At 40.9% G+C, this 27,523-nt stretch overlaps 2 protein-coding genes across 4 annotated transcripts in view; both read right to left on the bottom strand.

Annotated features, from left to right (window-relative positions):
* LOC146369076 (copine-8) overlaps positions 1-13,682 on the bottom strand; it is a 103,134-nt gene extending 89,452 nt beyond the window's left edge. The window contains exon 1 of the mRNA XM_084909223.1: positions 13,323-13,682. Within this exon, the coding sequence (XP_084765349.1) occupies positions 13,323-13,420 (98 nt within the window). The 5' untranslated portion in view covers positions 13,421-13,682. The remainder of the gene's footprint in view (positions 1-13,322) is intronic.
* Positions 13,683-22,774: 9,092 nt separating this feature from the next.
* Positions 22,775-27,523, bottom strand: part of LOC146369075 (kinesin-like protein KIF21A) — a 42,465-nt gene continuing 37,716 nt past the window's right edge. For all 3 annotated transcript variants that reach the window (XM_084909569.1, XM_084909570.1, XM_084909571.1), the window contains 3 exons: positions 26,193-26,363; positions 25,886-26,082; positions 22,775-25,771 (listed from right to left, as the gene is read on the bottom strand). In XM_084909569.1, coding sequence (XP_084765695.1) covers positions 25,717-25,771; positions 25,886-26,082; positions 26,193-26,363 — 423 coding nt within the window. In that variant the 3' untranslated portion in view covers positions 22,775-25,716. The remainder of the gene's footprint in view (positions 25,772-25,885; positions 26,083-26,192; positions 26,364-27,523) is intronic.

Genomic DNA, 27,523 nt, shown 5'->3' with positions numbered 1-27,523 from the left:
GGCTAAAAAAAAAGTCTCAAAACTACAAAAGATGAATAAAAATTTCTTAAACTCTGAAATATGGCTCACAATAAAAATAAACTGAGCAAGACAGGACCTGTTCAAGCAAGCATACCAACAGCTAGAAGGAGCAATAAATGGCCTGTATTTGTATAGCGCTTTACTTAGCCCCTATGGACCCCAAAGCGCTTTACACTACATTCAGTCATTTACCCATTCACACACACATTCACACACTGGTGATGGCAGCTACATAGTAGCCACAGCTGCCCTGGGGCGCACTGACAGAGGCGAGGCTGCCGGACACTGGCACCACCGGGCCCTCTGACCACCACCAGTAGGCAACGGGTGAAGTATCTTACCCAAGGACACAACAACCGAGTCTGTCAGAGCCGGGGCTCGAACCGGCAACCTTCCGATTACAAGACAAACTGCCAACTCTTGAGCCACGAACGCTTAATTGTTCTCTACGGGTTTAACATCAGTTTTCTTATAAATGCAAAAGCAATTTATATATATTATATATACACTGGCACAAATGGAATCAAATGTAACACTTAACAAATAGAAATGCTAAAAATAAATCAGAAAGTGATTCCAAAAGAAGAGAGAATTCTTCTTTTTCCTGTAAGTGCAGACCTGCCAACCCTGAGCCGGAAAAGGCACCGGGAGCTGTGAGCTGCTAAAAGACTCGAGTGTTTATGCTGCGGGAAACCTTTTCACCTCACTGGGAGTGCTCTCATTAAATGTTAATACCAAAAATAATGCTTAATGGAGCTTTAAGGGCTTGTACCAAGAAGTGAATTCTCCTATTATCACAAGACTGCTGACCGAGAGGAAGGCTTTGCAATTTTTTTTCTCCCCAACAGTCTATTTAAAAATGAATCTGTAAACACTAAAATGGTTTAGAAATCATGGGGTTTCCATCACCCACTGAGTTTATGCGTGTGTGCGAGTGTGTGGCCACGCTTAGCAACAGACCAGGAATATTCTTGGAAACACGTGGAGCGAGAGGAAACAACTGGGCATGCTCAACCGCTCTCAACAGGTCGCTGAGCACCGAGCTACACGTACCTGCTTCTTGTCTAGCTCTCCTTTGTGCCCACCCCTCATTTTTACTGATTTATCCAAAAAAATTTTCATTTGTTACAGAGCGTGAAGTAAAGCACATGCTGGCACAATCAATCCCCCCCCATCACGGTTTCTCCCTCACACACACACACATATTGAAGGAGAGCATCAGCAGCTTGTATTCTCTCTCTGCTTCTCTAGGAGGGCTGCCCTAATTCTTCCTGACAAGGGCTGGGAGAGCCAAGAGAACATCTCAACACACACAAACACGCGTGCCGAAATGTGCCACGCCACTATCACTCACGCACAGCACACAGTTACACATCTGTGCTAGTGGCATTTTACCTTAATCGCCTTTGTCACCGCTTTCAGTGCAGTTTAGTCCAACTCGGCTAGCTTCCTCCATCAACACATGTCACTGGCCAACGTATGACCGCAACTGCTAAAAAGGAACGAAGGTCAAATGTCTTCATCTAATTGAGAGCCGCCGAGCGTGACGTGCTTAGTCTGATAATATATATTAGTTTTAGATCTTTACGGTGCCGTGTTGTGTTATCATACAGCAGATGATAACCGAGGCTCAATCAGATAGAAATTCCTTGTGCTTGTGTGACGTGTTAGTGTGTTTGCGACTGATTAGCGGTGTGTAATTAGAGGCTACCCGGAGCTGGTGTGGGGCATAAGAGTGAGAAAGTGAGGAGGATGGAGGCATTTCTCTTTCTTTGTGCGGCGCCAACCTTCTTCCTTTCTCGTGTGTGTGCATGTTAGCTTCTGCCTGCTTGCAGTGCTATCAGTGGGGGGGGGGGGGGGGGGGGGTCAGACTTGTGCTTGTGCATGTGAGAGAAGACATGCTTGGATGTGCAGGCTGAAGCTGGGGGCTTCTACATGAGGGAGACAGACAGGGAGAGCGGCAGCATCCCTGGAGGAATTCAAGCAGCCTCTATGCTATGTGACCAGGATGGAGATGACTTCATTAGGCCAGTCAGTTTCTCTCTCCCTCCCCCTCCTTCTGTCTTTGCCTTCCCCTAGCTGTACATAAAGCTGCGAGGGAGCTCTACTGTATGTCAAGTAATCTTACTTGTCAAATAGTCCAAATCTGGGTCGCAATAGCAATCTGAAAGCTTGGCTTGTTGTGTTTTTGTGAGACAGCGTGGAAAAAAATCCCAATCTGATACAGCCACTTCTCCATCCAGATATCAAACACACAAAATGTCAAAAAAATCTAATTGGCCGGGCAGAATCCACGGGAGATGTTGTGATTTGTTTTATTTTACCTTTATGTCTCACAGGAGGCGACTGACATCGGTGTGGAAATAAAATGTCAGAGCATCAAATGCGACTGAATTTTATATGTGTGTGCTGAAAATGTCATCAGCTGTCTGACTGATGGAGGGGGGGCACAAGGCAGCACAAATGCCTGCAAGAGTGTGTGGGCAGGCGCGACTGGTTAAACACTTTGAAATGCATGTGTGCACATACAGTGTGTGTAATGTAGGTGTCAGCCCATATGGAGTCCTTCAGCTGAATGGCTCCATATGGGCTTTTTTTCTGTACATCTAGCTGATGGATGACTTTGCTCTTCTCTACTGTTCTTTGATGGACCATTGAGTCTGTGCTTTTATTGCCTGTGTCGACCAGAAGGTCAACAGGTCTTACAGCATAGGTCTTACTGGGACTCAGTCTCCACTAAATAATTTCAGGAAAATGACATCTTAATGAAAAAAAATCTGATATAAAATGTCTAAAGAACAGCTAGAAGCATGCGAAACAGTGTAAACATCAAGTATAGAGTCAGCCGAGTCCATAAAGTCAAGCTCAGCTACAGTCCCAGCAGATGAGCTGATTACTGTGATCTGCTGTATATAAAAAAGAAAAACTCGGTACATGTTAACATTTTCATCTCAGTTCCAGTTTTGAATTTTGAATGGATAAAATGATTGCTGTTTTGTTCTCTTTTCTTTCTTTTTTTAATACAGCTACTGGTTCATCTGGTTTTATAAATCAAGTGCACCCCTTTTCCTTTACAGTGCTGCAGAACATATTGCCTCTTATAGGAAGGGGCCAGCAGGGCAAGCAAAGGCGAACTCACAGTTTAAGTAAATGGAGGCACTAATCGGCAAACTCCATCTAGAAGAAGCAAAAGGTATCTGGAGTAAAACGTGTTGCCTGAGGCTGCATTTCATTTCCAGATCTTTCAGTTGCACTCAACTGAGGCCTTATCAGGGTGTTAGCTTCACTTATCCACTGCAACTACCCTGCTGGTTTATGACCATTCACAAGTCCACAGCCACCTAGGCCTTGTGTTGCCTCCGTCTCCCCCAGCAAACATCTTGTGGTGCAGGCTGTAGACTGGTAGACAATGGTGCTGGTACTTATGAAATGGGCTTTAAGTCTGTACTTAATAGCTTAGACTATAGAAAACTCTGTGGCCCCCAGCACTTCTTAATTATCATTTTTTATTTAAACTTTATTTAAAGTTTAAGTAAATCCCCAAGAAACAAACTATATCAAGTAATGAATACAAATGCTAAACAACTTACCAAAATAGTCATTAATATGTTTATTTAAATTGTTTATTATAAACCTGCCTACAGTTGCAGCTCATCTGCAAGCCACTTTGGAACCCACCCCCAACCCCAGCTCTCGTTTCACATGCTTCTAATGTTAACAGTGTTACATCTGTTATGCACATGGATGGACACTGAGATCCCAGAGCCACAGCGAGACAATGTTAGCTTTGCTTTATCATAATAAATACCCTGACACTAAATATGATAGAAAACAACTGAATATGGTGAAAACAATTTTAGACATCCCTGCTAGGAAAACACAACAAATATAAATTCCTGCAGAATGAAATCCCTTAAACCGCAACCGGGTCATGGCAGATGGCTGCCCCACCCCGATCCTTCCTGTTAAAAGGGAGTTTTTTCTTCCTACTGACGCCAAGTGCTTGTTATAGGAGGATTTGATTTGATTTGATCAGTTGATTTGGGGGGTTTTACTCTATTGTTTTAGGGTGTTTACCTTACAATATAAAGGTAAACTGTTGTTGTCATTTAGCGATAATAATAAATAAAACTGATAAATAAAACTGAACTAAATTAAAATGACAATCTTCCTTTCACTTAAGTGATCCTGACTGAACTCGCTTTTTCACAACTCCAAAGTGACTTTCCATCATTTATTCCCGACTCCATCAGTGACTCGGGAATAAATAATGTAATCTTACAGCAAGTTGCTGGTGTTAAAGGTATGTGTGTCCTTGAGTCCATGTTTTATCACCTCCATTTAAAATAACACCACAGCTGTCCAACCTTGAGGGTCAGGCCATCATGTACGCTTATTTTCCCTTCACTTATTACTTCTGCATGCGACAGTCAAGTAGTACATATCTACTTTCTGTTTTAAATAGTGTGTGTGTGTGTGTGTGTGTGTGTGTGTGTGTGTGTGTGTGTGTGTGTGTAGCCCTTGACATCTGCCAGTGACTTCACCGCCATTTCGGTGCCATTTCTTCACCCTTTAGCTTTCCAGCCAGATTGATGGTGCAGAGGGATTGTATTAGCGTGCAGCTTGCATGTTGTGTACAGTACAAATAGACACACACATGTTGCGGCACTTTGCGCATACGCACCCGTCGACTTGCATAGCAAAAAAAAAAAACAAAACCACAAACTAAACACCCACAGTGAGCAAACAACAGAAGAACCAAGGTCGATAGTAATTTCCACAGAGTGCATAAATCTTTACTGACTTGAAAGCTCAAACCTGATTACAGAAAAGCACTTTGGCCTATAGCTTGCATATGAGACACTCTCTCGGATGTATATTAACACACTGCGAGAGCAGCTCAGAAAATACTCAGAAAACAGAGCCGGGGTACAACAGAGAAGACAAAAGCATTACTTTCCAGTAGCACAGAAAGGGTTTCTTCAATACAGCTTTGTCTCAGTGATTGCCACCACCACTGTGTTCTCATCCAAAATCATTTGAGCTCCCTGCTGTTGAGAACCGCATGTAAACAGACGAGGGGAGAAAAAGTGATCGGCTGCTACGTCATTACACACACACAGTCTTTTGTGCTTTTTGCCAGCATTGAACCAGCGCGCAGCAGGCAATTCCATCTTCCCTTCAAAGTGATGGTTGTCAGCGACGTCTTCAATAAGAGCACTATTATGCGAGCTCTATGGGGCCAAAAAGGTCAACGCAATCACTTCCCATAGAAGGAGTGGGTGTGAGCACCCTGAAAATAGATAGCCAAGAGGGTCGTGACTTGTGATGTTAAAGGCTGGTAAGTGGTTCACGAGTAGCGCTCGGAGCAAAATATTAAGCCGGGTGGTAAAATATTTTCCTGCAGCAAGAGAAACAGCAACCCACCTTTGTCCACAACAGCAAGAGAAGCACAGGTATAACTAATGATAGTAAAAGCGATGGAGACATTTAAAAAAATATATATACCTGAATCCACCTGTGCACTTCCTGTTATGACCGGTCAAAAAATCTTCAGGACTTTAAGAGGGGCTTTAAAGGCGCCGCATGCAATCCAAAGCATGTGTCTTCAGGCATTTTAGCTACACTTTATCTCAACAAATACCTTCACACTAAAATCTTTGGTGATAACATTCTCATCATGAACGATAACAATTTTCAGACGTCACTGCCAGGAATCCACAACAGAGGAACACATGAGTTTACATCTTAACATTAGTCATCCTTTCTCTGGGAGGGTGTTGATGACCAAGAATGCGTTCATGATGGCTCAACTTTGCAAACTCTTTCTTGTGTGATCCAACCTACATTCTCCCAACCTACTTTTCATCCTTTTCTTGGCAGTGTCCCAATAACTCCAAGTGTCTTCCCTCTGCTTGCTTGTGATTCAATTAATTCACTCTTCGCTCCGTGTCAAAGCCTTGTTTCGTGTTATTTGCCCTCTCGCAAACGCTTTGTGATCAATAACACACAGTGTTGGGGAGTAACGGAATACATGTACCGCCGTTACGTATTTAAAATACAAAATATGAGTAACTGTATTCCGTTACAGTTACCGTTTAAAAAGGTGGTATTTAGAATGCAGTTACTTTGTTGAAATAAATGGATTACATGGAGGTATTTTCCTGTTTCATATTGTGGCGGGTCAGGACTGTTTGGGTTTGGTTTGACAGCTTCTGTTGTTCCAGGCGGCAGCGTTACGGTTGCCATGGTTACAGGATGACGCGCTCTCTCTCTCTCTCTCTCTCTGCGACTGTGTGTTTCCTGGGTGTTGTTGTTGTTGTTGTGCTAAGCTAATAGACAGAATGCTACAGGCATAGCCCTAAAGAAAGTAGCCTCATGGGCAGTGTAGTCCGTGCTGCAGGGAGAATGGACTACCATACCATACCCGTTATGTGTCTGTGAGCGCGAGGAGGGAGAAAAAGGAGAGTGGAAAAGTATGAGCTGTCATCGAGCAGAAACGGGAGCTGGAAGCATGTAAATATAATAATAACCACTGCAGCCAAGAAGAGTGCCTGACGAGCCCAGTTGCAAGTAAGCTATTAAGACTCGACTGTACACTGTGTTCGTGTTTTCCTCTGAAACAATAAGTTCTGTTGGAGCAGCCTTTCAACGCCTCTCTCTGTCTCAAACTTGACCCAGACAACAAAGTAAAGCTATTTTTCGGCTACAAACCCAACACGGAACCGACGTATTAGCCAGAAGTCCCTTTACTATGGAGCCGCGGACCTTCAGTAACAGTAATAAATCACAGCAATAGTACATTCATGTAGTTGTAAAAAGCATGATAATATATTAAGTAATCCAAAGTATTCAGAATACGTTACTCTCATTGAGTAACGTAACGAAATACGTTACAAAATACATGTTGGGGCATGTAATCTGTAATCTGTAGTGGAATACATTTTAAAAGTAACCTTCCCAACACTGACAACACAATGTGCTAATAAGGAGACCGAAATCAATCCGTTTTCCTTGCCTTGGGGAAAGATTACTGCAGACTGGAACACAATATTCATCTTTTTCAATCTTGGTGAAAGTTCAATAAACTATTTGGGTTGTCCTAAATCATCATTGAAAACTTAAAAAAGAGCCACAAGGCTTAGCAACAGAGTAACCTATATGTTTCATGATAGAAAAGGATTAAACCTGGAGAAGGAAAATGGTGAGGCGGTCTACAACTTCTGAGGAATGGAAATGTGGACCTTACTTTTATATTTATTGCTTAATGTGACGGTAAAATGCAAACTGCACAACTGCTGGTAACAAAGTGACAGTGACACAATACAAGCAACGGCACAGAGAGCATGCTGACACTAAGCCAGTAGTGAAGAGCTGACAATGATGTTAAAGCTCACTTCTAGCACTGTAGTCTTCACTTTTTCCTATACCTGTTTCTACAGCAGAATCACTATGGCGATGCTGGGAAGTGTTCTTTGGGCTGGTTTCAGACTCCGGTGGCTTTGTGTTTGTACTGCACTGAAATAAACACCTCATGTGTCCTCATTATTATAGGAATTTGTGTTTTTGTGTGGTAATGCAAACTGGTAAACTGGTAATTCTGCAACAATGTATCTCAGGCCTCTTTACAGAGTAATGTAAAAGTAATCTAACGAGCAGTATATCAAATTACAAACACCATTTAACACTCCTACTATACGACTAACAAAAAGACTAGCTTATCTTTTCATAGCATTCATTCCAGCCAGAGAAGTGCCAGATAAAAGTGGTAGCGCTAATGCAAGATTGTCAAACATCAAAACAGTATTTCAGCATACGCCTGCAGTAGGCTGCTCTTTTACCGCTGCTTTACTGTCCTTTCATATACACATTGTCCTAACATTGTAACACTCTGACTAAGCAGAACCGAGTTTGCAAAGCCATTTCATTCTGCATCAAGTCTATGCATATGAAGTAGTGATAAAGCTGTCAGCACAAGATTTTGTGTGTATATATAAACAATATTCAATCAGCATAGTTATTCAGGTGCTGTTGCATCAGCCATGTTGGCAACAGAAGGAGCTTTTTAAGTAAGTTTAATGAAAAACCAAGGAAGGTGATGCAGTTTGATCTTGGTGGCCGTCTTTCTGCAGTTTCAAACTGTCGGTATACACTTGTCAGCATATACTGACAACTCTGCTGCTAAATGAGACCTCTAAAAATAAGAGAAAAGTCAAGGTTTCCCCTAGCTAACAGAATACAACTGACCTCTTGCACAGCATGGCAGGTAAATTATTACCTCGCCTCTCCACTACCAGCTGATTTGAGGCTATATGCGCTCTATGTGGGACGCCTCCATTCTCCCATTGCTGCTTAAGCAATAGGTAACAACATGCTACCAGTTCCTAACAGCACTTAAGCAATGGACACACGGTAAAGGTTACATCTGAACTCAGTGTGGGCTCTGCCTCTAACATTAACTGAATTTACATTTTGTTCTTTGATAAACAACAACACATTTCAATATTTCTACTAATGTACTGAGAGCACAGCAGTTATTGTGAATGCTCAGTGTGGACAAACATTACATTGCATCATGGGATTAGCCTTCCCGTTCTTACAGAGAAATACCAAAAGCTGCAGGACTACTTGTGGTTTAAAGTAGATACAATGACACATTTTTTCAGTGAATCCATTAGGATCACAGCAGTCATGTGTCCCAGCCTTCGGGCCTATACAAATATGACCTTATTTTCAAATTTGGCCTCTTTTCACATTTCAAAACAGTCCCTATTCAAATGAAGACAACCTGTATAGGCATGGCAAACAGTATGTTAAGATTCATTCAGATGCAACTATCATCCATGAAACAATACATATATATATATATATATATATATATATATCATGAAGGTGCACTGCCAATGTTTTGCCAACAGTGATTAGTGTAAGTGATGCATTTGTCCTCTGCATAACTATACAAGTAAGCAGGACAGAAGCAGATAACTGTTACAGTCATAAGTTACAATGTTTGCAGTTTAAGACACCTTTTTAGCATAAACTGAAGAATAAGATAACATATACTGGGTTGGACTACTGGACCAATATATATGGCTATTAGTGATCAGCTAGTTGTTGATATTATTGTTTTTGTGAGAAGGAATTTCATTATTTTTGTTGCTGTCCACTTTGTCCTCAAGTCCACTGCTGGGTCAGACCGCATGGTTGAGCGAGAGCTGTGATTTGTACACATCTTGTATGCAGTGGCTTGGAAACCTGCCACTGTGTGGTTGAAGTTAAGTACTGTTGAAGCATCAAAGTGTAAGTCTCACCAGAACGTCTGCTAATCCAGAGACCATGCTAGGTCTACCAGTGGTGTGCTGCTTTGTGTTTTTGATTTCTTTAATCACAATCACGTTATACACCCTAATAATTTATTAGGATGCTTTAACTCTGTTGATTTAGAGACTGCAAGCGCTGCATTTGTTATCTGATTGCATCATTCACATTCTTTGGTTTTTATCCAGTTTAAAACTAAATATATCCCACCTAGGTGATATTTAGCAAGTGGGCGTATGCAGTTCATCTCCTCACACATAGCTCTTTGGATATTATATCAGCAATCGCTAGTATAGTGCTGCTAAATTACCAGTAATCATCATGGCTGGATGGAACATTTTAGCACATTTCCCAACCCATATACTCGTGCAAACAAACTAAAACACTGACCCTACAGTTAAATAGAAAGCAAGTCGTCTGTACTCAACAGCACTCTATTGACTCACTGCACATTTCTCGACATTATAAGGCTGGGACAAGCTTTACAAGCAAAGACTTTTTCAAAACACTTTAGAATGTCATAAGCTTATGTCTGGGTTTGTGTGCTAAAAAACAAACAAACAGGTGTGTGCTGGTCAGATCGATAACTGTAACAGAATATCTGGACTTGAGGCCATTCATCAGTATACAGTATGTGCGGACAGACTGGCATGCTTGTGTGCTTTTGTGCAACACAGTAGGCAGAGTTGGTAGCGTACTGATTCTAGCTGATACCTCGGGCTCTCCCATCGATCAGCCAAATGTCTTCAGCACACTGCTGACTCCGAGCCGTGGTCTTATTTCCTGTCCCCATAGACTGGGAGCATTATCTGAATTAGTCAGGATTGCAAGTGAAGAGAGTGTATCAATATTTTTGCAATGGTTATGTCAAGACTGACTATACAGCAATTATATGAGCCAGTCTCATCTTCTTTTCTTGACTTCTCTCTTGCGTCATCTCATTGCAGCAGGTCGTTCATGACTCAACGAGTGTCTCCCAGACGTTTGCGTTAGTTTGAGCAGCAATTAAACATGAGTGCTGAAAACGATGACTGCAGAAAACTAGAATGGGCATCTAAAGCTTTTCAAGAATTTGCAATGAAAGGAATTCAAATTAATTCATCATTAATTGGTGGTTTTTGCACTCACTGCCATTAAAAAACACCAAACCCAAGACTTGCAACCATGTTTAACACACTGCAATCCACACTATCTGACATCATGACCACTCACTCGCATTGTTCTCTCTTAAGCCATTGTCTCACTCTAACACCACCCTACACGCACAGAGGGGAACCTAAAAGTAGTAACCATGGCAATATTCAACACTGCCCACCGGGTCCACTGACAAAAACTATTAAACAACACACAATGTATATGGTTTAAGCTCACAGAAACATGTAACTGTAGCATTCCTGCCCTCCCTTTGGTCAGAGGTGGGAGGATAGCCACTAAAACACCCCCCGCCCCCTGGGGCTGTGGAGCTGGGTGACTCAGACATTTGCAAACTCTGACAAAACATGTTCATATATACAGCTGGTAGATGACATTATCCCTCTGTTACTAAGGAGATGAAACCTTCTGGAAATACAGTAGCTACAGTGTCTGAGGCACTTGGGCAGCACTTCTACCAGCAGCATCACAACAACTTGTAAACATTTGGAAAAAAACAAAAAAGTAATATCTGTGGAAACAGTGCTCAAATATAGTGATGTAGTGTCACGGTGCTATGGTCAACTTATTTGGTTAGTATGCTATGATCCAACAAAATTCTAATTGGTTTGACAATTGGAAAATGAGGTAGCCCTACACCAACAGCCTCCAAAGAATAGTCCATTATTTTTAGCAGCGGGTGGAACGTGTGGTTACATTGTAACCTGGGTTTTCTGAGTGAGAGACCATCTCTTCATTCCATACATAAAGAATATGTAATGGAGTGGAACGATAGCCTCGATATGATAGAGAACAGACAACCTGTGAAAAACACCCCTACAATCTCACTCCTGTGGGATTGCTGGATTACTTAACTTTCACTCAGAGCTCCAAACACAGTTTTCAGGTATTTAAAGAATATGTACGTAAACCTACATTCTTTAAAATGGTCAGCAGGGGGCAACCCATCTTGCTCTATAACCGTAAGCCAATCACAATTAGGCAATGAGCATCTGGTTTCACAGTCATTTCCAATTTTTTCTTGCCTAGTCGGACTTCAAAACACCAAGATGGAAAAAAAAAAGAGTGATCGCACGATGGCTACATCCAATCATAATGCATATGCTCAAAATTAATTTACACCATGTCAAAATCTCCAGTGAGGCTGTATTTTGTTAAACCAGATGGGCGAAAATTTTAGTAAACATAATAAAAATCTTACTGCTCAACTCCCAACAAGGTATAGCTTCCAGAAATAGTAAACCAACATACATCTTTTGGGATATTTTGCCAATCTCAGAATCGGCCACCACCAATACACTGGATGTTGTGCCGGTATGATTTTAGTCAACTGTCTTTGGTTGATCACAGTCTGAGTAAAATGTAGCAAGTTGAAATTCCAATAAAAATCAATAACTGACCAAAATTTGAACTTTATTACTGAGCAAATTACTGTAAATAATTATTAAGATTGTTAACACTTTTAACACTGCTTCTTCGGAAAATTTCAACTTATTGTAATGTGACCCAAGGTACACGTTCTGTGGGTAGGGTGTTCCAGTCTATCACAGGATCAACACAGCGACAGACACTCTGACAGCCACACCTCTTTTTTGTGTTTGTTTGGAAAAGCCACAACAATGCTCTGACTATGAAGAGTTACACAACAGCATTTTCAAAAGTGGCTTCACTTCCTTCATCCTCGGTGTTGAACCTGTGAACCTGTTTTTTTAATTTCTGGAAGAACTTCTCCTTTTCAAAGAACATTTCCGTTAAACATCTGAATAATTGCGGATTTACATATTGCAAACTACACAAACCTCATTTTATCAGAGGAAAATCTTGAACCTCCAACACCAACAGATGCTGCACCAGTGATGACATTCATCTGCACCAGAGCTTTACCGCTTGTATCAGGCTGTCCTAGTCTAAACATTTACGGATCTATCAAGTCATGACAGAGGACATCACTGACAGTGTCTATTTCATTTGACGGCCGTCACTGCCTGCCTCACACTGGGGCTCTGGAGAGCATGTGTCTGACCCGTGAGGCACACAGCCCGTTGGGTGAAATGTCTAAGATGTCTGGATCTAAATGTTTATGAGCAGGCTGAAATGACAAAAACTGCTTTAGCTGTGCCAAAATAATGTCCTCGTTTGACAGGTGACCGAGCAGCAGCAACTGTCAGCTGTCACAAACTGCGATAACAACACCAAACAACCGGGCAGACAGCGAGGCAGCAAGAAAATCCCAATATAATAAGCAATAACACCTTCTAAGGTGTTACTGCCTAATATATCTTTGGTATCAAATAACACGTTTATACTTCAAGCTTCTGAGCGGTTGTCCCGTTTTCTCTGGTATTACCATGTTATGTCGATATACGGAGTCAGGTTGGTTTCGTACGTGGCTTGTCACACTTAATAGGCTCTATAAATTTAGCTAATACTGCAAAGTTGGCACATCTTCATAAATGACTCTTTGCTAACCACAGCGAGGTTGCCATATTTCATTAACTTAATCTCTAACAGCCCCGTGTTTGCGTTGTCCTTTTTCATTAGCAGTCATAACTAGTTTTGACACTAAGTGACGCAAAAGTGAATGATTTCGCTAACACAAAGTTAATGTAATTTCTTCACGCCATAAACTGAAGAGCAGATGCGACGTTTTCCTTGCAGGTGCTGTAAAATCCGCCGAACTGAAACTAAACGCAAACTTGCTCGGAGTTGAAGCCCAGGTGACTTCCAGCTCGGTGTTTTTTTCTCCCTCGTCTCCCTGTCAGACTTAAAACCAGGTAAAACACACACACATACACACACACACACACACACACACACACACATTCCCCTACCTGCAGGACACCGTGATTTCAACTTTGGTGGCAGGAACAGAAGGGTTGAGCGGGTCGAAATCTACTATCGACGCCATGCTTAGGAAACTGTTGTTCATCCTGTCAATGTTTTTCCTCCTTTTCCCCTTTTACTGCGGTCCTGCCCCTTTTTACGAGCGCTGAAGGAGGATAGCGAGAAACTGTGTTTGCGCCTCCTCGGCGAGAACTGGAGCAAAGGTGCCAGAGAGAGAGGGGCTGGAAGATGTGATGTCACACTACTCTCGCCTCTCTGTGTGTATTCCTCTCTTTCTATCGCCCTTCCCTCTTTTTCTTTTATTTTCATTCTGCCACACGCTTCCCGTCGGTGTCTTTCTGTCTGTGTCTCACTCCTGTTCAGTTCTGCTGACTTCTGTTTAGGTCATTGAATTTCAGCAGCCTCACATTTACAGGCATGGAAATGCTGACAATGATACAATCGCCAATTACGCAAAAACAATAAATGTGTCATGAAAAGTATTTCCTGTGCATGTGTGTGTATGTGCACACACACACATATTTCTCCTGGCCCTGTCTCAATACTCTTATTCACTCTACTTGAATTCAGTTTAATTCAGTTCAGTTCAATGTAGGCTTTTAGCTGAAACACCCCTAGCCACGTCTTCCATGGCCGCATTAACCTCTTAAGGGGCCTAGGGCAAAACATTCCCCACTTCACCATCACCCATCAGCCCTAGGTCATGTCATTAATATCGTTTAGCTCAGGCTTGTGAAAAGGCTTGTCCATACATGAATTCTTCTCACAAGATAAAAATATCACTCAACTTCTTCTTCCCCCTTTTTTTAATATATATACATACCGGGTGAGGCTGTTACCTACAAATGGGGTTGGCATCTTTTACTACAGTCACACAGTGGTTGGAGTCTTTGGCACCACCTGAAAAAGAAGGGGACTAGATCTGCAACCACTTGCAGTCAGCTGCCATCTTCAAATCAGCTCTGGTGCACTAAGATGGCAGTAAAATGATAATAAGACAGACCAGTCTGCTTACCAGTTACCAGACTGAAGGGGGTCAAAGTGTCAATACATGCAATCTGTTCATGATAATATGGCAATTAACTGTGATAAATTGTCAGAAATAACAAATCTGTTGTTGGCTGTTGCAAATCTGTTACCATCTACACAAACAGAAATTCACAATCGATCCATCCTCTGCTGCTTATCCATATCAGGGTCACGAAATTCAAATTAAACAGAAATCCATATTAAGTACTTATATTCAGAATTCAGCTACAATCTCAAAGAAATACACATTCAGAAATTCTGGCACAAATACTGGCAGAGTTGCTGATTGCAACTAGATGATTGTAGAAGATCCAGAACTCCAGGCACCAATTGAATCTATAATGACATAAGCACTGGGCAACCTTGCTTTTATATACACTATAATGCCAAAAGAACTGATTCAACCATCTAAATCACTGAGTTCAGACATTTCAATCACTTTCATGGCTGCAGATATATAAAATCAAGACTGCTTCTACAAACATTTGTGAAAAAATGGGTCACAATCAGAAGTTCAGTGAATTCCAGCTTTGCACAGCATGGACTGTACAACAAGTCCAGTCAATAAATGTCCTTGCATTTAACTATTAGTATTATAACAAAGTGGAAGCAATGGGGAGCGAGAGAAGCTCAGTGACAAAGTGGGAGGCCACATAAAATCCCTAATAGTATACGTAGGTCACCAACTTTCCGCAGAGACCTCCAAACTTCATGTGGCCTTCAGATTAGCTTATCAATAGTCCCCAGAGATATTCATAGAATGGGATCCCATGGCCAAGAAACTGCATCCAAGCCTTACATCACCAAGTGCAATGCAAAGCGTCAGATGCAGAGGTGTAAATCATGCCACAACCGGAGTCTAGAGCAGTGGGGATGTGTTCTCTACAGTGACAAATCGCGATTCTCCATCTGGCAATCCAGTGGACAAGTCTGGGGTTGTTTTTCAGGAGCTGGGATCAACATCTTAGTTCCAGTGAAAGGAACTCTTAATGCTTCAGCATACCAAGACATTTTGGACAATTTCATGCTCCCAACTTTGTTCGAATAGTTTGAGGATGCCCCCTTTCTGTTCCACAAGGACTGGACACCAGTGCACAAATTCAAGGTCCATTAAGACATGGATGAGCGGGGTTGGTGTGGAAGAACTTGACTGGCCTGCACAGAGTCCTGACCGCAACCTGATAAAACACCTTTGGGATGAATTAGAGCGAAGACTGCCACCCAGGCCTTCATGTCCAACATCAGTGTCTGACCTCACAAATGTGCTTCTGGAAGAAAAGTAAAAAATATCCATAAACATGCTCCTAAACCTTGAAGAAAGCCATCCCAGAAGGTTTCAAGGTGCACCCTTTGGATTGAGAATGGGATGCTATTTCAAGTTCATATGCATGTAAAGGCAAATGAGTAACTACTATTGGCAGTATACAGCTGGAGTATACATAATCCAACCATCCAACCATGCAACTAGTTGCATAGTGACTCAGCCTGATTGCAACATGATGGAAAATTTGTTTGTATTTATTAAACACAAGCTGAGGATGTTGCACACACAATACAATGCTCACTTTAAAGCTTCAAAACCAAACTTCACTAACAATCCCAGTAGTTACATTCATTTTTTTCATACCATTCATTGGTGGCAATTAAGCTAATATCTTCTTATTTTATTGCTTTCCCTTGTGCCTGTCAGCTGGTCACTGCTATTTTTTCTCTCTTATCATTTCCTTGTCTAGGCAAGACTGCCATTTTAAGTACATCACGTGGCTTTTGCATCATGTAGTCCTCAATTAATTAGAACAAAAAACTGTAATGGCTGCTGCTTAAGTAAAATTTTAATTATAGACAGACCTCACAAAATCATTTCAGTAGGTGGTGGTGCTCTTAAAATATAGATATGTGGGAACAATGACCATGGAAAAAGGTTTATACAAAAATGTTCTCCCAGATATGTAATAGTTGTTTGACGTAACTCTGGTATGTGCCAAGCTCTCTGACAGGCTTCAACATAAATTGTTTGTAATAGCCAGATATCAGTCTGCAGCCAAACCTTGGATTTGTCCCTGTCCGTCACAAAAATGAGCAACCTATTGTAAAATGACTAAATTATCATGACGGAGTCCATAAATGAAGTCAGTATAGCAATATATTGACACAAGCTTGGTTATAAAAACATAGAAAAGCATACCTAATGCCAATGAATAAATGTGCCAAATGTTTAATATCCAATTAAACCAGATAATTATTTTCATTTTATTATTTCGTTTTTATTTCTTTTAATATTTTTTTACATTCTAAATCCAATTTCTGAATATTCAGACAAATTTAAAGATTGTTGTTTTTTGACCTGGTCCATTTTTATGCTCCTATATTATCATGGTTGTGTGAAATGGGCTCAAAGATGACAACAATACTAATTATGATTTGCTATGTGATTTCTTTCAGCATTATATCAAACATAAGTTTTATTATGCCAGGAAAAACAAGCATTAAGCCTGCATTATAAACAGTACGTGTTGGGATTTTTAGCTGAGATACAGACTAAAGGGCATCTGCAACTTCAAGCTTGAAGTCAGTTAACTACAGTATTTGCTGTAAGTGCAATAGCAAATCACTGGATAGGACCAAAACTCCAATCCCCCCCTTTTTTGTCCCTGGTGGTTTGAGTCCCCACAGATTCGTTGGCTGTTTTGTTCCCTGTGGATAATCCAGCCTTCATGTCTGTCCGTGTGTCTAGACACACACTCTTCTAGTCTCTGTAGCCTGTGAGGAGATTGTTAGTGTTATTATTATTAGTGATTGTGAAGAAACATTAATAACTGTCTCACTCTCTCTACCCCTTTCTCCACGCTAGGAGGATAAGCATCGGATTTAATTAACTGAAAGGGAGACCCTCCGCTAGCAGAGAATAGAATGACAGCGTGATGAATGTGAAGGGATAAGGAGGAGAGTCGCAATATGAGGACACTGTGTGATGAGTGTGCGATTCCAAAAGTAGCTCTACAGTACTTTGAATGTTTCTCTGGAGGCGTGTATATGTGTGTGAGTTTGTAAGAGCTTATCAGGAAACACGTGTGTGCTAGTAAACAAGGCAGCAAGGACATAATAATAATAAGATAATGTAAGGAATGTCACAAGGCCGAGTGCAATGCATGTTTAAAAAAAAGTGTCTACTTGTGGTATATATCACATGAGTGTGTGTTTGTGAAAGCATCGTGTTGGGATGATGGAGTCAGAAGATTTTAAAATGACGCATCTTGGTATTAGTCAGTGTGTTTACTGGCTACCTCTCTAAATATAGCTGTCTTACACACACACACACACACACACACACACACACACACACACACACACACAGAGGCACTGACACGCCCTGAGTTGAATGTGCAGCATGATGGTGAAAACTATTACAGCACCTTGGGGCAAACATCATACCCCTGCCCTGTGTCCATGTGGGCAGTGCGGTGGATGGGTGCGCGCACGCACGCACACACACACACGCACGCACACACACACACACACACACACACAGGCACACAGACACACACACGCACACAGGCACACACGCACGGGCAGGCACACACACACACACGGGCAGGCACACACACACACACACACACACACACACACACACACACACACGGGCACACACACACACACAAAAGTGCAAGGGCAAAAATTAATACACAGGCACAAACATACAGTATTTGCAGGTGGCACAGAAAGAAAGACAGAAGCTCAATGTAGGCGCAAACATCACATCATCACCACAAGAATGAGCACCACAGGAAGCAACACTGTCTCAGTTAGACAAAAGCACACACACATGCACGGATACACAAAAAACTTTTGGGTCCATGCTGTCAGAATGATGATATCCATTAATCATAATTGAGCAGCTGAGTCCCTGCGCATGCATAAAACATGAAGCCAATTGTAACCAATAAATCCCCCACATATAGTAATTATTACACACAACTGTGTTACCAGCTATCCATTCCACGTACTCGTCTCATCGAGGGTCACAGGGTTACTGAAGCCTAGCTCCACTGGCAGTGTGCAAGAGGTAAGGTACATACTGGACGGGTCAATGTGCTCACCATCCATCACAAACTAACAGACGCACACACGCAACCACTCACACCTGCAGCCAATTTATAATCACCAATTAACCTAACATGGACTGTGGGAGAAAGCTGCAGCATCCTGAGAAAACCCACACAGGCACAGGAAGAAGACGCTAACCAATGCATCTCTATTAAAGCACCCACCTACATACTGTACAGTAACCACTGGTGTTCATAGAAGCATTAGTGTTTCAGTATTTTTCTTTTTCCCTTGAGTAGAAATCATTGTAATTAACAGAAGAAAAGATATTTCTTTTTTATACTAGCCCACGTTTCCATTTCTAAAAAAATCTACCCAATAGCTAGTGTTTTAATAGCGTTTAATAGTGTTTTAAAGTGTTTTAATAGTGTTTTAAATCTTTATAACTTTAACAAATAGAAAATTTGCGTCTGGACTTCTTTAAGTTGCTTGAAGACGTTTCACCTCTCATCCGAGAAGCTTCTTCAGTTCTAGGGTCAAAAGGTGGAGAGTCCCAGATTTAAGCCCTATGGGAGTGTTTCCCCAAGAGGGATATGGACCCCCTATTAATCCACTACCTAATCACACGAGCCAAGGTGTGAAAACAGGTGTAGGTCACAATCAGCCAGGGTTTCGGGTGAACCCGCTGTGAAACCTAGCCCCACCCTATAATGTGATTTCCTGAGGTCAAAAGGCCCAGGATGTGAGTGGGCGTTAAGGTGTCTGGGAAGGATCTCAAAACTGGATTATAGATGGCAGACAGTTGGTGTCGTAAACCACCGCCTCTGTTCAAAGATGGTCGTTCACAGTGGACATAGATGGCTTCTTTCACTCCTCTTTCAAACCATCTTTTCTCTTTGTCCAAAATGATGTCCCTCTTGGGGAACACTCCAATAGTGCTAAAATCTGGGACACTGCACCATTTGACCTTAGAACTGAAGAAGTTTCCCGGATGAGAGGTGAAACGTCTTCAAGCAACTTAAAGAAATTCAGACGCTTTTCTTTCTAAGCTCCTTAGACTACAATGACCTGGATGACTGAGAACCTTAACAGAGGTTGCGTGAAAGTCACTTTTTTGCCCATGTTTATTTACTCTCTTCTTTTTTTCTTTTTTTTTAAAAAGTGGAGTCAGAAGCGTTCACATTTGGATGAAACTGTGAAGCACAATGGTTATCAGGTAAAACTAGCAAGCTAGCAAGCTGCATCTACAATATGCATGAGCCCGTCACATGGACACCCATGCTTGCTAATTAGCACAAAATAATATAAAAGTAGTAGTAGTAAAAAGTAACTAAAATGAATTACTAGAATTTCACAAACATGACGTAAGACAAGCTCTTAGTACAGCTAAGTATGGTTTAGCTTTCCTGTTCCATGACTTGAATTAGCAAAGATAAAGCTTAGCTGACTAGGTTACAAACTGCCAGCTACACTCACTTGTATTGTATACACCTGCCAGTCAGTGTGACGGTCCTATAACTCCAGTGTTATAAGTCTAGTGTTTAGTAACACTTAAACCTGTGAGTTAAAAGCCTCTTCACCTGAATGGGGAAGTTAGCAATACTAACCATGGTGTTCATGGCGTACTTTGCTTGATGTATAAAGCCTCGCCAATCACAAGTCGCTAACCAATGCGTGTTAGGTAGTGATGAACCAATATCATTTTTTAAGCGATAAAAAAGCATTTCATCATTACCCCCAGCAACATAAAGGTATTTTTTATACACATTCTCGAGTTTTCTTTTACTTTCCCCAGATTTTGTCACCTAATTAGTGTCATGCTAGCATGTGCTGTCCCCAGTTTCACTGTGAGATCAAACCCTCACTCGTCAACCTCGTCTGTCACCTGCAATTTTTTGACATAATGTATGTATTAGCTTCAGTGATGCCCCCTCAGCAACTTGGCTCTCAAGTATTAGAGTACATTTTACAGTAAATAAGAGATAATGCTCATCTATGTTTCTCTTTCAGCTCAGGAATGTTGCCCCTGTGAAACATCCTATGTGGTTATGATGTGCTAATTGACTCTTCGCTGTACAGGGTTCAACTGGAGAATTCTCTGGGTTTAATAGTCACTGACATTTACATAATTCATAGTGATCTGCACTCATACAAAGAGATCTAAAGTAGATGATTCAATTCAGAGTCTAAGTCCATTCTGTCAACAAGCACTTTACATTCTCAATTCTCACTGTTGCCCTCTTTTTATTCACGATCACTCGCCTAGTTTCCAACCTCTCTATTCTCCAAGTGGCTCACGGTGTCAAAGCTTTTAAGCCACCGCTCTCTAATTTCGTGCTAAAACACTTTATAGACGTATTAAAAATGTTGTTCTTTCCGGTCTATTTTGCATCATAACTGAGATCCACTGAGATAGGGTGATTTCTGTACTCGCATTAGGAGAGGAGGCAGCAGTGGCTCATCAGTTCTGGTCATAAAACAGGGGCGCCGGTGGAGGATTCACTCTGTGGAAAATGGAACCAATGGTGGTTATTTACCGTGTCCTCCAGATCCTCATTGCTGCTGAGAAAAACGTCTTTAACTACCAAGTGGTGGGTTTCCTCGCCCCTCATCTTGTCCTGCTGATTCAGTCTTTAGATTTGTTTTCATATGGCTTTAAAAGAAATGAAAAGCACATTAGGTGCTTTAGGTGTTCGTTTTTTTTTCCACGCCGCATACTAATCTACATTCTTCTTACCAATCACACCCACATTTATTTCAGGAAATCATCCAAAGATAAAAACAGAGAACTGCCTCTGGTCTCCCTCTGGTATTCCACTGCTTGTTTTAATTTAATTTCTTGACCAGTGTTGAAGAGGGCAAGCCACGAAGAGAAAAAGCGAAATCTCCCCCCTTGCCCAGGACCATTTCACAGACAAAAATGAACTGGTATTGATTGTAATCCCTGGATAAATGCAGAGCACATGCAGCTGCAGAAATCCCATTACTCAGACAGAATTAACTGTGAAACAAGAGCATCTGCTTAAGGTCCACACATCACCAATCAGTGCGTTCACTGAGCAGATTAGAGGAGGATATGTTATCTGAACTCATCATACATTACGTCGCAATTAAACTGAAAGTGGAATTCCCAGTCCACACCTTCAGCCCGACAGATTGTAATTGATTTCTGGTGAAACCTGATCATCAGGGTTGTACTTTATGCGACAGTAACTCGGCTCTTATTAAATTCCGTAAATTCCAGAGGAGCTGGTAGGACAGAGCCGGTGTCAGGTATAAAAACTGTCACGTTGTTTTTCAAAAACTAGTCTTTTGAAACAGCAGCAGTAATACTGTCTTGTCTGTGGTAGCTGACACACATGTTATCATTCTAGGACGTTGCAGACATTGCAGTCTGGTTATGTTTTACTTCCTTTAAAGTGTGATATTTTTCTACAAACACTCAGTCATAAAGTGCCGCGTGATGCGTGAATCCTTTCCGTGTGAATTCCCCATTAAAAGCGCTGACCTGTCTTCCATGCCACCTCAACCCCAAATGTGCTGGAGCATCCACAAGAACGTGTCATACCCGACATTACAGTATCTGTCAGAATATTATGTAGCTACATGCATGCTTCTGCTGCATGCGGTGGCTTATCGCAAATTCATAACTTACAGACATACAAGTTAAATTAATTACAAGTTGCAAATGTTATGTAGTTAAGTGAGATCAATCATCCACTAATCAGTTTGTGAAGTGCGATTTTATAGGAGAACCTCAAATGAAACATAATCAATTCCCTGTCAAAATAAAAGCAGAGAAAGGAAATAAGTTGTGCTGAGTTAATGAGGTTGAAAGTGGCATTGTGTGGGTGTTATGTCATCTGATTGCACTTATGAGGCATATTAGTATAAAGTGGAACAGAATTAAAGTTCAACACAGTACATACAAGAAAGTGTCAGACACTGTTCCTCTGCCATGAGGCCAGTTAACACTCTGCTGCTCTCACTACCTCTGAACATTGAATATCGATCCTTCTTCTGTTTATAAGATTGGGGAAACCTGCAGTCAGCTGAGACTGAAGAAATCACTTGGATGAGTGACGAAACGTTTGTCCTACAAAAAAGCTACGTCCAGATGAACAGAATCAACTTTTGGAGATTGATCCTTCTATCACTCTTTACATTATTATTTTTTAATCTTTTTTGCCTCCTGCTTTGTCTTTAGCAGTACACTTCAGACAGTGCTGCTGCCTGGAGTTATAATTAAAAGGCAATTGAAATAAGCTGGCAGACAAATAATCACTCAATGGGTACAGAGAGGAAGATACTGCACAATGTATATATCGCATGTTGAGGACACACAGTGTTTAAGATTCTACACATATTTAAAGTCATAATTATTCATAGAGCCATAGGACAAATTATTCCATCATCCAATGGTTCATTTATTTATTTGCGGTTTTCTTTTTGTGGAGTTTGGATGTGGGTATTGCCTGAAATTGTAATTAGTCATGACAGAAATGATTAAAATAATACAGAAAGAAAGCCTCATTTGTATGCACATCAAATGAAGCACAGTCTCTGTGTTTACCGACTCAATCACTCAGGTGTCATTATACAGTACTACCACCATGTGGTCAAAACATATTAATACATGAGTTAAAGAAAAAAAACAAGACAGACATGAAGCTTAAAAAAAACAAACAAAACTTTTTTAAATATTAAAATTTATTTCCACGCTGCAACCGATCTTAATCACTTAAAAATTGTACACAAGAGAATCAGCAGGAATGAAACGGCGTATTTACACAAGAAGAAATTTACAGTCACATTTCAAAATATAACATTACAATTAGAGGGATAACACTTACAGCTCATCTGGTTTCTAGGGGATTATTTAGTCAATGGGACTGAAAACTGATTTCTGTACTCGATTTAAGCTCTTTCTTGTGAGACAGGGAAAGTCAATTCAACTCACAAAATAAAAAGATTTTTCAGTGCAATTACCTGAGTCCCACTGACTTTACCTTTGCTAACAACTTCTACCTCGTGTATCCCAGTAAGAGCAGCAAATTTACTTAACGGATACTTGTGATAGAGTAATTCAGGAGCAAATGTTTACCTAACCTTTTTAATGAGGGATATCCAACATTTATCAGGTAGTGATTGCTCAGTCACTGCATACAGTTCAGGATTAATTACAGGCACTGATAATACCTCTGCATATGGAGTCAGTCGTCTACAACAGCAAGATAACAGAGGCATCAGATGGAAAGAGTTCAAAAACTTTCAGTGGATAAGACACAACAGAAAAATCTGAGAAAAAATAAATAAATAGTCATAGCATTTTTACACATTTAACAGACTGAATGTTCTTTTCAAATGCTTAACTGCAGCACACGTGCAGTTTACAAGTACTAAAACAGCAGAGATAAACAGTAATATACAAGAAACTGCCACACAATTTGGTTGGAAAAACATGCACATATACACACTTGAAGAAGAAATGCTTTCACAAGACTGTAACTCATACCGTATTACATGACTTGGGAATTACAAGGTGCTTGAGTCTATCAAGATGAATGATTTACAATCACTGACTGTAAATCAGAATGTTTCATAAAAGCAATTGCTGCCAGAGCAGTGCTTCAGCTGTGCAAGTGTCGTACAACTATCGAAGATGGGCAGAGAATTACGCTCAGTGGATTACCATAAAGATGTAAAAATAACGGGAAGTACAAAGTAAAAGACCAAGAGATGCTTTATAAAAAAGCATCAACCAGAGGATTGAGAAACCGAGCTGATGGCCGACTATAATCAGAAAAAGCTGTTGAGTTGGAAATGTGAACAAATGTTCATTATTACCTGTTCTTAAATGGTTATCCTACTCAGAGGAGTTCTTTTTGTAAAAACCTGTTGCAATGTGCTACCATACACAGAAATGATCACAATCTAACATTTATTAAGTGTTTTGCCACACGCAGAATAAATGTGGGGGCAAATGCAATAAATAATAGATTTGCTGCTAGCTAGCTAGCATATTTTTCCGTCTGTTTTTGAAATTTCAAATATAATTTAATGTTCAAGTAGTTTCATAATTCAGCTGTCTCGTTACAGAAAGACAGGGCAGGATATGTTTTCTGGTCACCGTGAAAAGTATCAGCTAAACTAGCTAAAAGCTAACTAGCCTAGCAGGTACTAGCCTTTTAAGCTAGGAAAGTTAACTTTATTTTATGTTGTTCAGATTTATACAATTATAGATTTATATAGTTATTTAAAAATATTACATTACACTTTGAATTATTATGGGTTTTAAAATGTCTTTCGCTGTTATGTCTAATGACAAAGTAGTCTTTTTCAAAGGTAATGTTTCAGCAGATAGTACTCTCTGCTTTTTAAGGCAATATGTAATGTAGGAATAGTGCTATTCAGCTATGATACCTGCAGTTTGTTAGAGATACAACATTGTCACTTTATTTTATTTATTTTTTTAAAAGCTTATTCCTGACTAAGCCTGGGTAAATTTAAACTGTATAAGAACCGTGTTAAAGGAGCATGGTGTATGCCTTATTTTGAGGCCTCTACTTTAATCTGATGGGTTTGGCAGTAACAGCTCAATATTAAGACCATATGCAGCTTCAGTTGGTCCTTGGTAACTGAGAACACATGCATACATAAAGAGACCAGCACAACAATGCCAGAAAGACACAATAAACCACCCATCACGTGAACAAAAAGACAGTTATTGCTGGAGTTTAAATATTTCTGTGTCTTGTCTTGGGACACAGACGTTTTCAGCAGTCTTGGTTTTGATGAAGAAAAATTGGTGCAATGAAGCAAATAATTTAATCTGTTTTCCTTTTTCTTAGTAGCTCTGGCAAAAATTAATAATATGCATAGACAGTATCCATGTTGTCTTGCGCTGAACTGACAGGGAATGTTGAATACACCACAAACTCCTGGATCAATAAATCCATACTTTTCTTTTCACTCTATTACAGTCACAGCTATGAAATGAGCTGGCCACTGCAGCAGTTCTATGATTATAGGAGCTTGAGAGGTTCACGGATGATGTTTTGACCTAAAATGTCAGTAATGCTACACAGCTGGAAAGAATGATTTCCCTGAAACTATTCCAAGTGAAGCATCAGGGATGTTTTAAGGTTATTGTGGGCCTATCCTGCCATAACTATTGATTTGGGACCCTCTCTGGGTTTCCCAGTCAGTAATTTCTCAAGTCGAAGATGTTATAGAAACTTTGCAAATAATTCATGTTGACTGACTGATGGCCAGTGAGCAATCCTGTGTCATTAAATCCAGCAGTCATTAAAATCCATCCTCCAGAGATGCTTTGGCTTCCCAAATCTTCACAGTTCGGTCACTGTCGAAAACACGAAGGTAAAGTTTATGATAATAATCAAAATTTGTAATTTTAACATGGCAGGATCGTAGTTCAATACTACTGACTAGTGTTCAACTATGTTAGGAGACTTACTCAGAGGCAGTGAACAGTTGGCTGCTGTTAGTAGCCAGGCCGTTGATCGGACTGTCGTGTCCTTGGACCTCACCGAGGGGTGCTAGCGAGTCAGTGTGCCAAAGGCGCAGCAGCCCTCCTCTGCATCCACTGAGCAGAACCGGGGAGCCTGGCACCACGCCCAGAGCACTAACCCAGTCTGCCTTGGCATTGACCGACTAGTAGATGCAATAACAGCCAACAGTTAGGGTAGAGTTTATCAGATTTACAAGTTTAAGTCACTGATATAAACTTTTTAATCTTGGGAAAAATCTTTGATGCACAATACCTGTAACAGTTTCTTACTGGCCAAGTCCCACTTTTTAATATAATAGTCTCTGGAGCTGCTGTAGAAAAAGTCTCCATGCACAGTGAGAGACTCCACGCTGTCCTGATGGACGGGGTCAAACGTATGGCAGGAGGTGATACTACCCTGAGCGCCCTCTGTCACCTCAAACATCTGAAAAACAAGCACATTTGTTCTTTATATATATGGTGGTTATCATAAAGTTTGACGACTCTGTTCATTGCTCCCTGGAAGTATAGTTAGGGCTGGATCAGGTGATCCTCAATCCTCCCTTAGTTATGCTGTTGGTTATGCAACCCTCACTACCCTGGCAAGCAAAATATTACCCCATTGTAACGGGCAATTCCGGACAGTTGGTAGTACTGCAGGAAAAAACTTTTCGTTCGGTGACACCATGTGCATCTTGTAGAGCAGTGGTCCCCCCCACACACAAACACATCCTCCAACCTCACACAAACTTCAAATCTTTTGTAAACAATTAAACAAATTAAAATAAACTACTACCTCTTTTAAATAACAGAAAAACAAACCATCTTTATGGTGTAATTATTTTACGTTTAGTTTTTTTTTTAAAAATTGTGTAAGAATATTCAACATTGGTATCAATACATTTTTCAAAAAAACACCTCTCTGTGCAGAATGGGTTTAAAAACATTCTGTGGCAGGATCAGCCTGATATTATTCACATTCGACTGTAACTTTACTGTTTAAAGAGCTAACATCTTCAAATTTTCAGGAGTAGTTATTCATTATAAGAAGTGTTTGTGAAATAAAAATCAAGAATGTGGGATACTGTTTGTCCATGATTTGGACAGCCTAGCGCGACGCAGGGGGAAGCAAATTCTGCCGGGGATGCCTACCTTAGCACCACCGTTGTGCAGGTGAAGCAGAAGGCAAGATATCATCATAGTTTTTAGACTTTGGCTTGGAAGAAAGTTGGTTTGGAAGCATATTTGGTGATGCTTCATCCTCTGCTTTGTATTTGTGTGGGAGCCCTGTCAAAAACCTGTCTATTAAGCTAGCAATGTCCAAGCATTCTTGCACTCCCCCTGCAATGCCTCTGCGCCCCACAGGGGGCGTGCCCATCCACTTTGGGAACCACTGTTGTAGAGAATCACTCACTTTACACCGCTGCCAGGAGGAGCTTGGACTGTTGGTGTGATTTGGCCTGCAAGGCGGCGGCTGGAGAGGTTTAAAGAGGTGTGCTAACATGCCACTGGGCCATAATCTATCCAGCAGCTATAACTAAATGCTGATTAGTGCACCGTTAAACTTGAAGAGATTCAAATGATGGCTGGAGGGAAAAGGACCGG

Source organism: Perissodus microlepis, chromosome 17, assembly GCF_051167445.1.
Source record: "Perissodus microlepis isolate ML-2025 ecotype Zambia chromosome 17, ASM5116744v1, whole genome shotgun sequence".
In the NCBI taxonomy this organism is placed as follows: Eukaryota; Metazoa; Chordata; class Actinopteri; order Cichliformes; family Cichlidae; genus Perissodus; species Perissodus microlepis.
The sequence above is the reverse complement of the archived record's forward strand: the minus strand, read 5'-3'. Positions and strand labels throughout refer to the sequence as shown.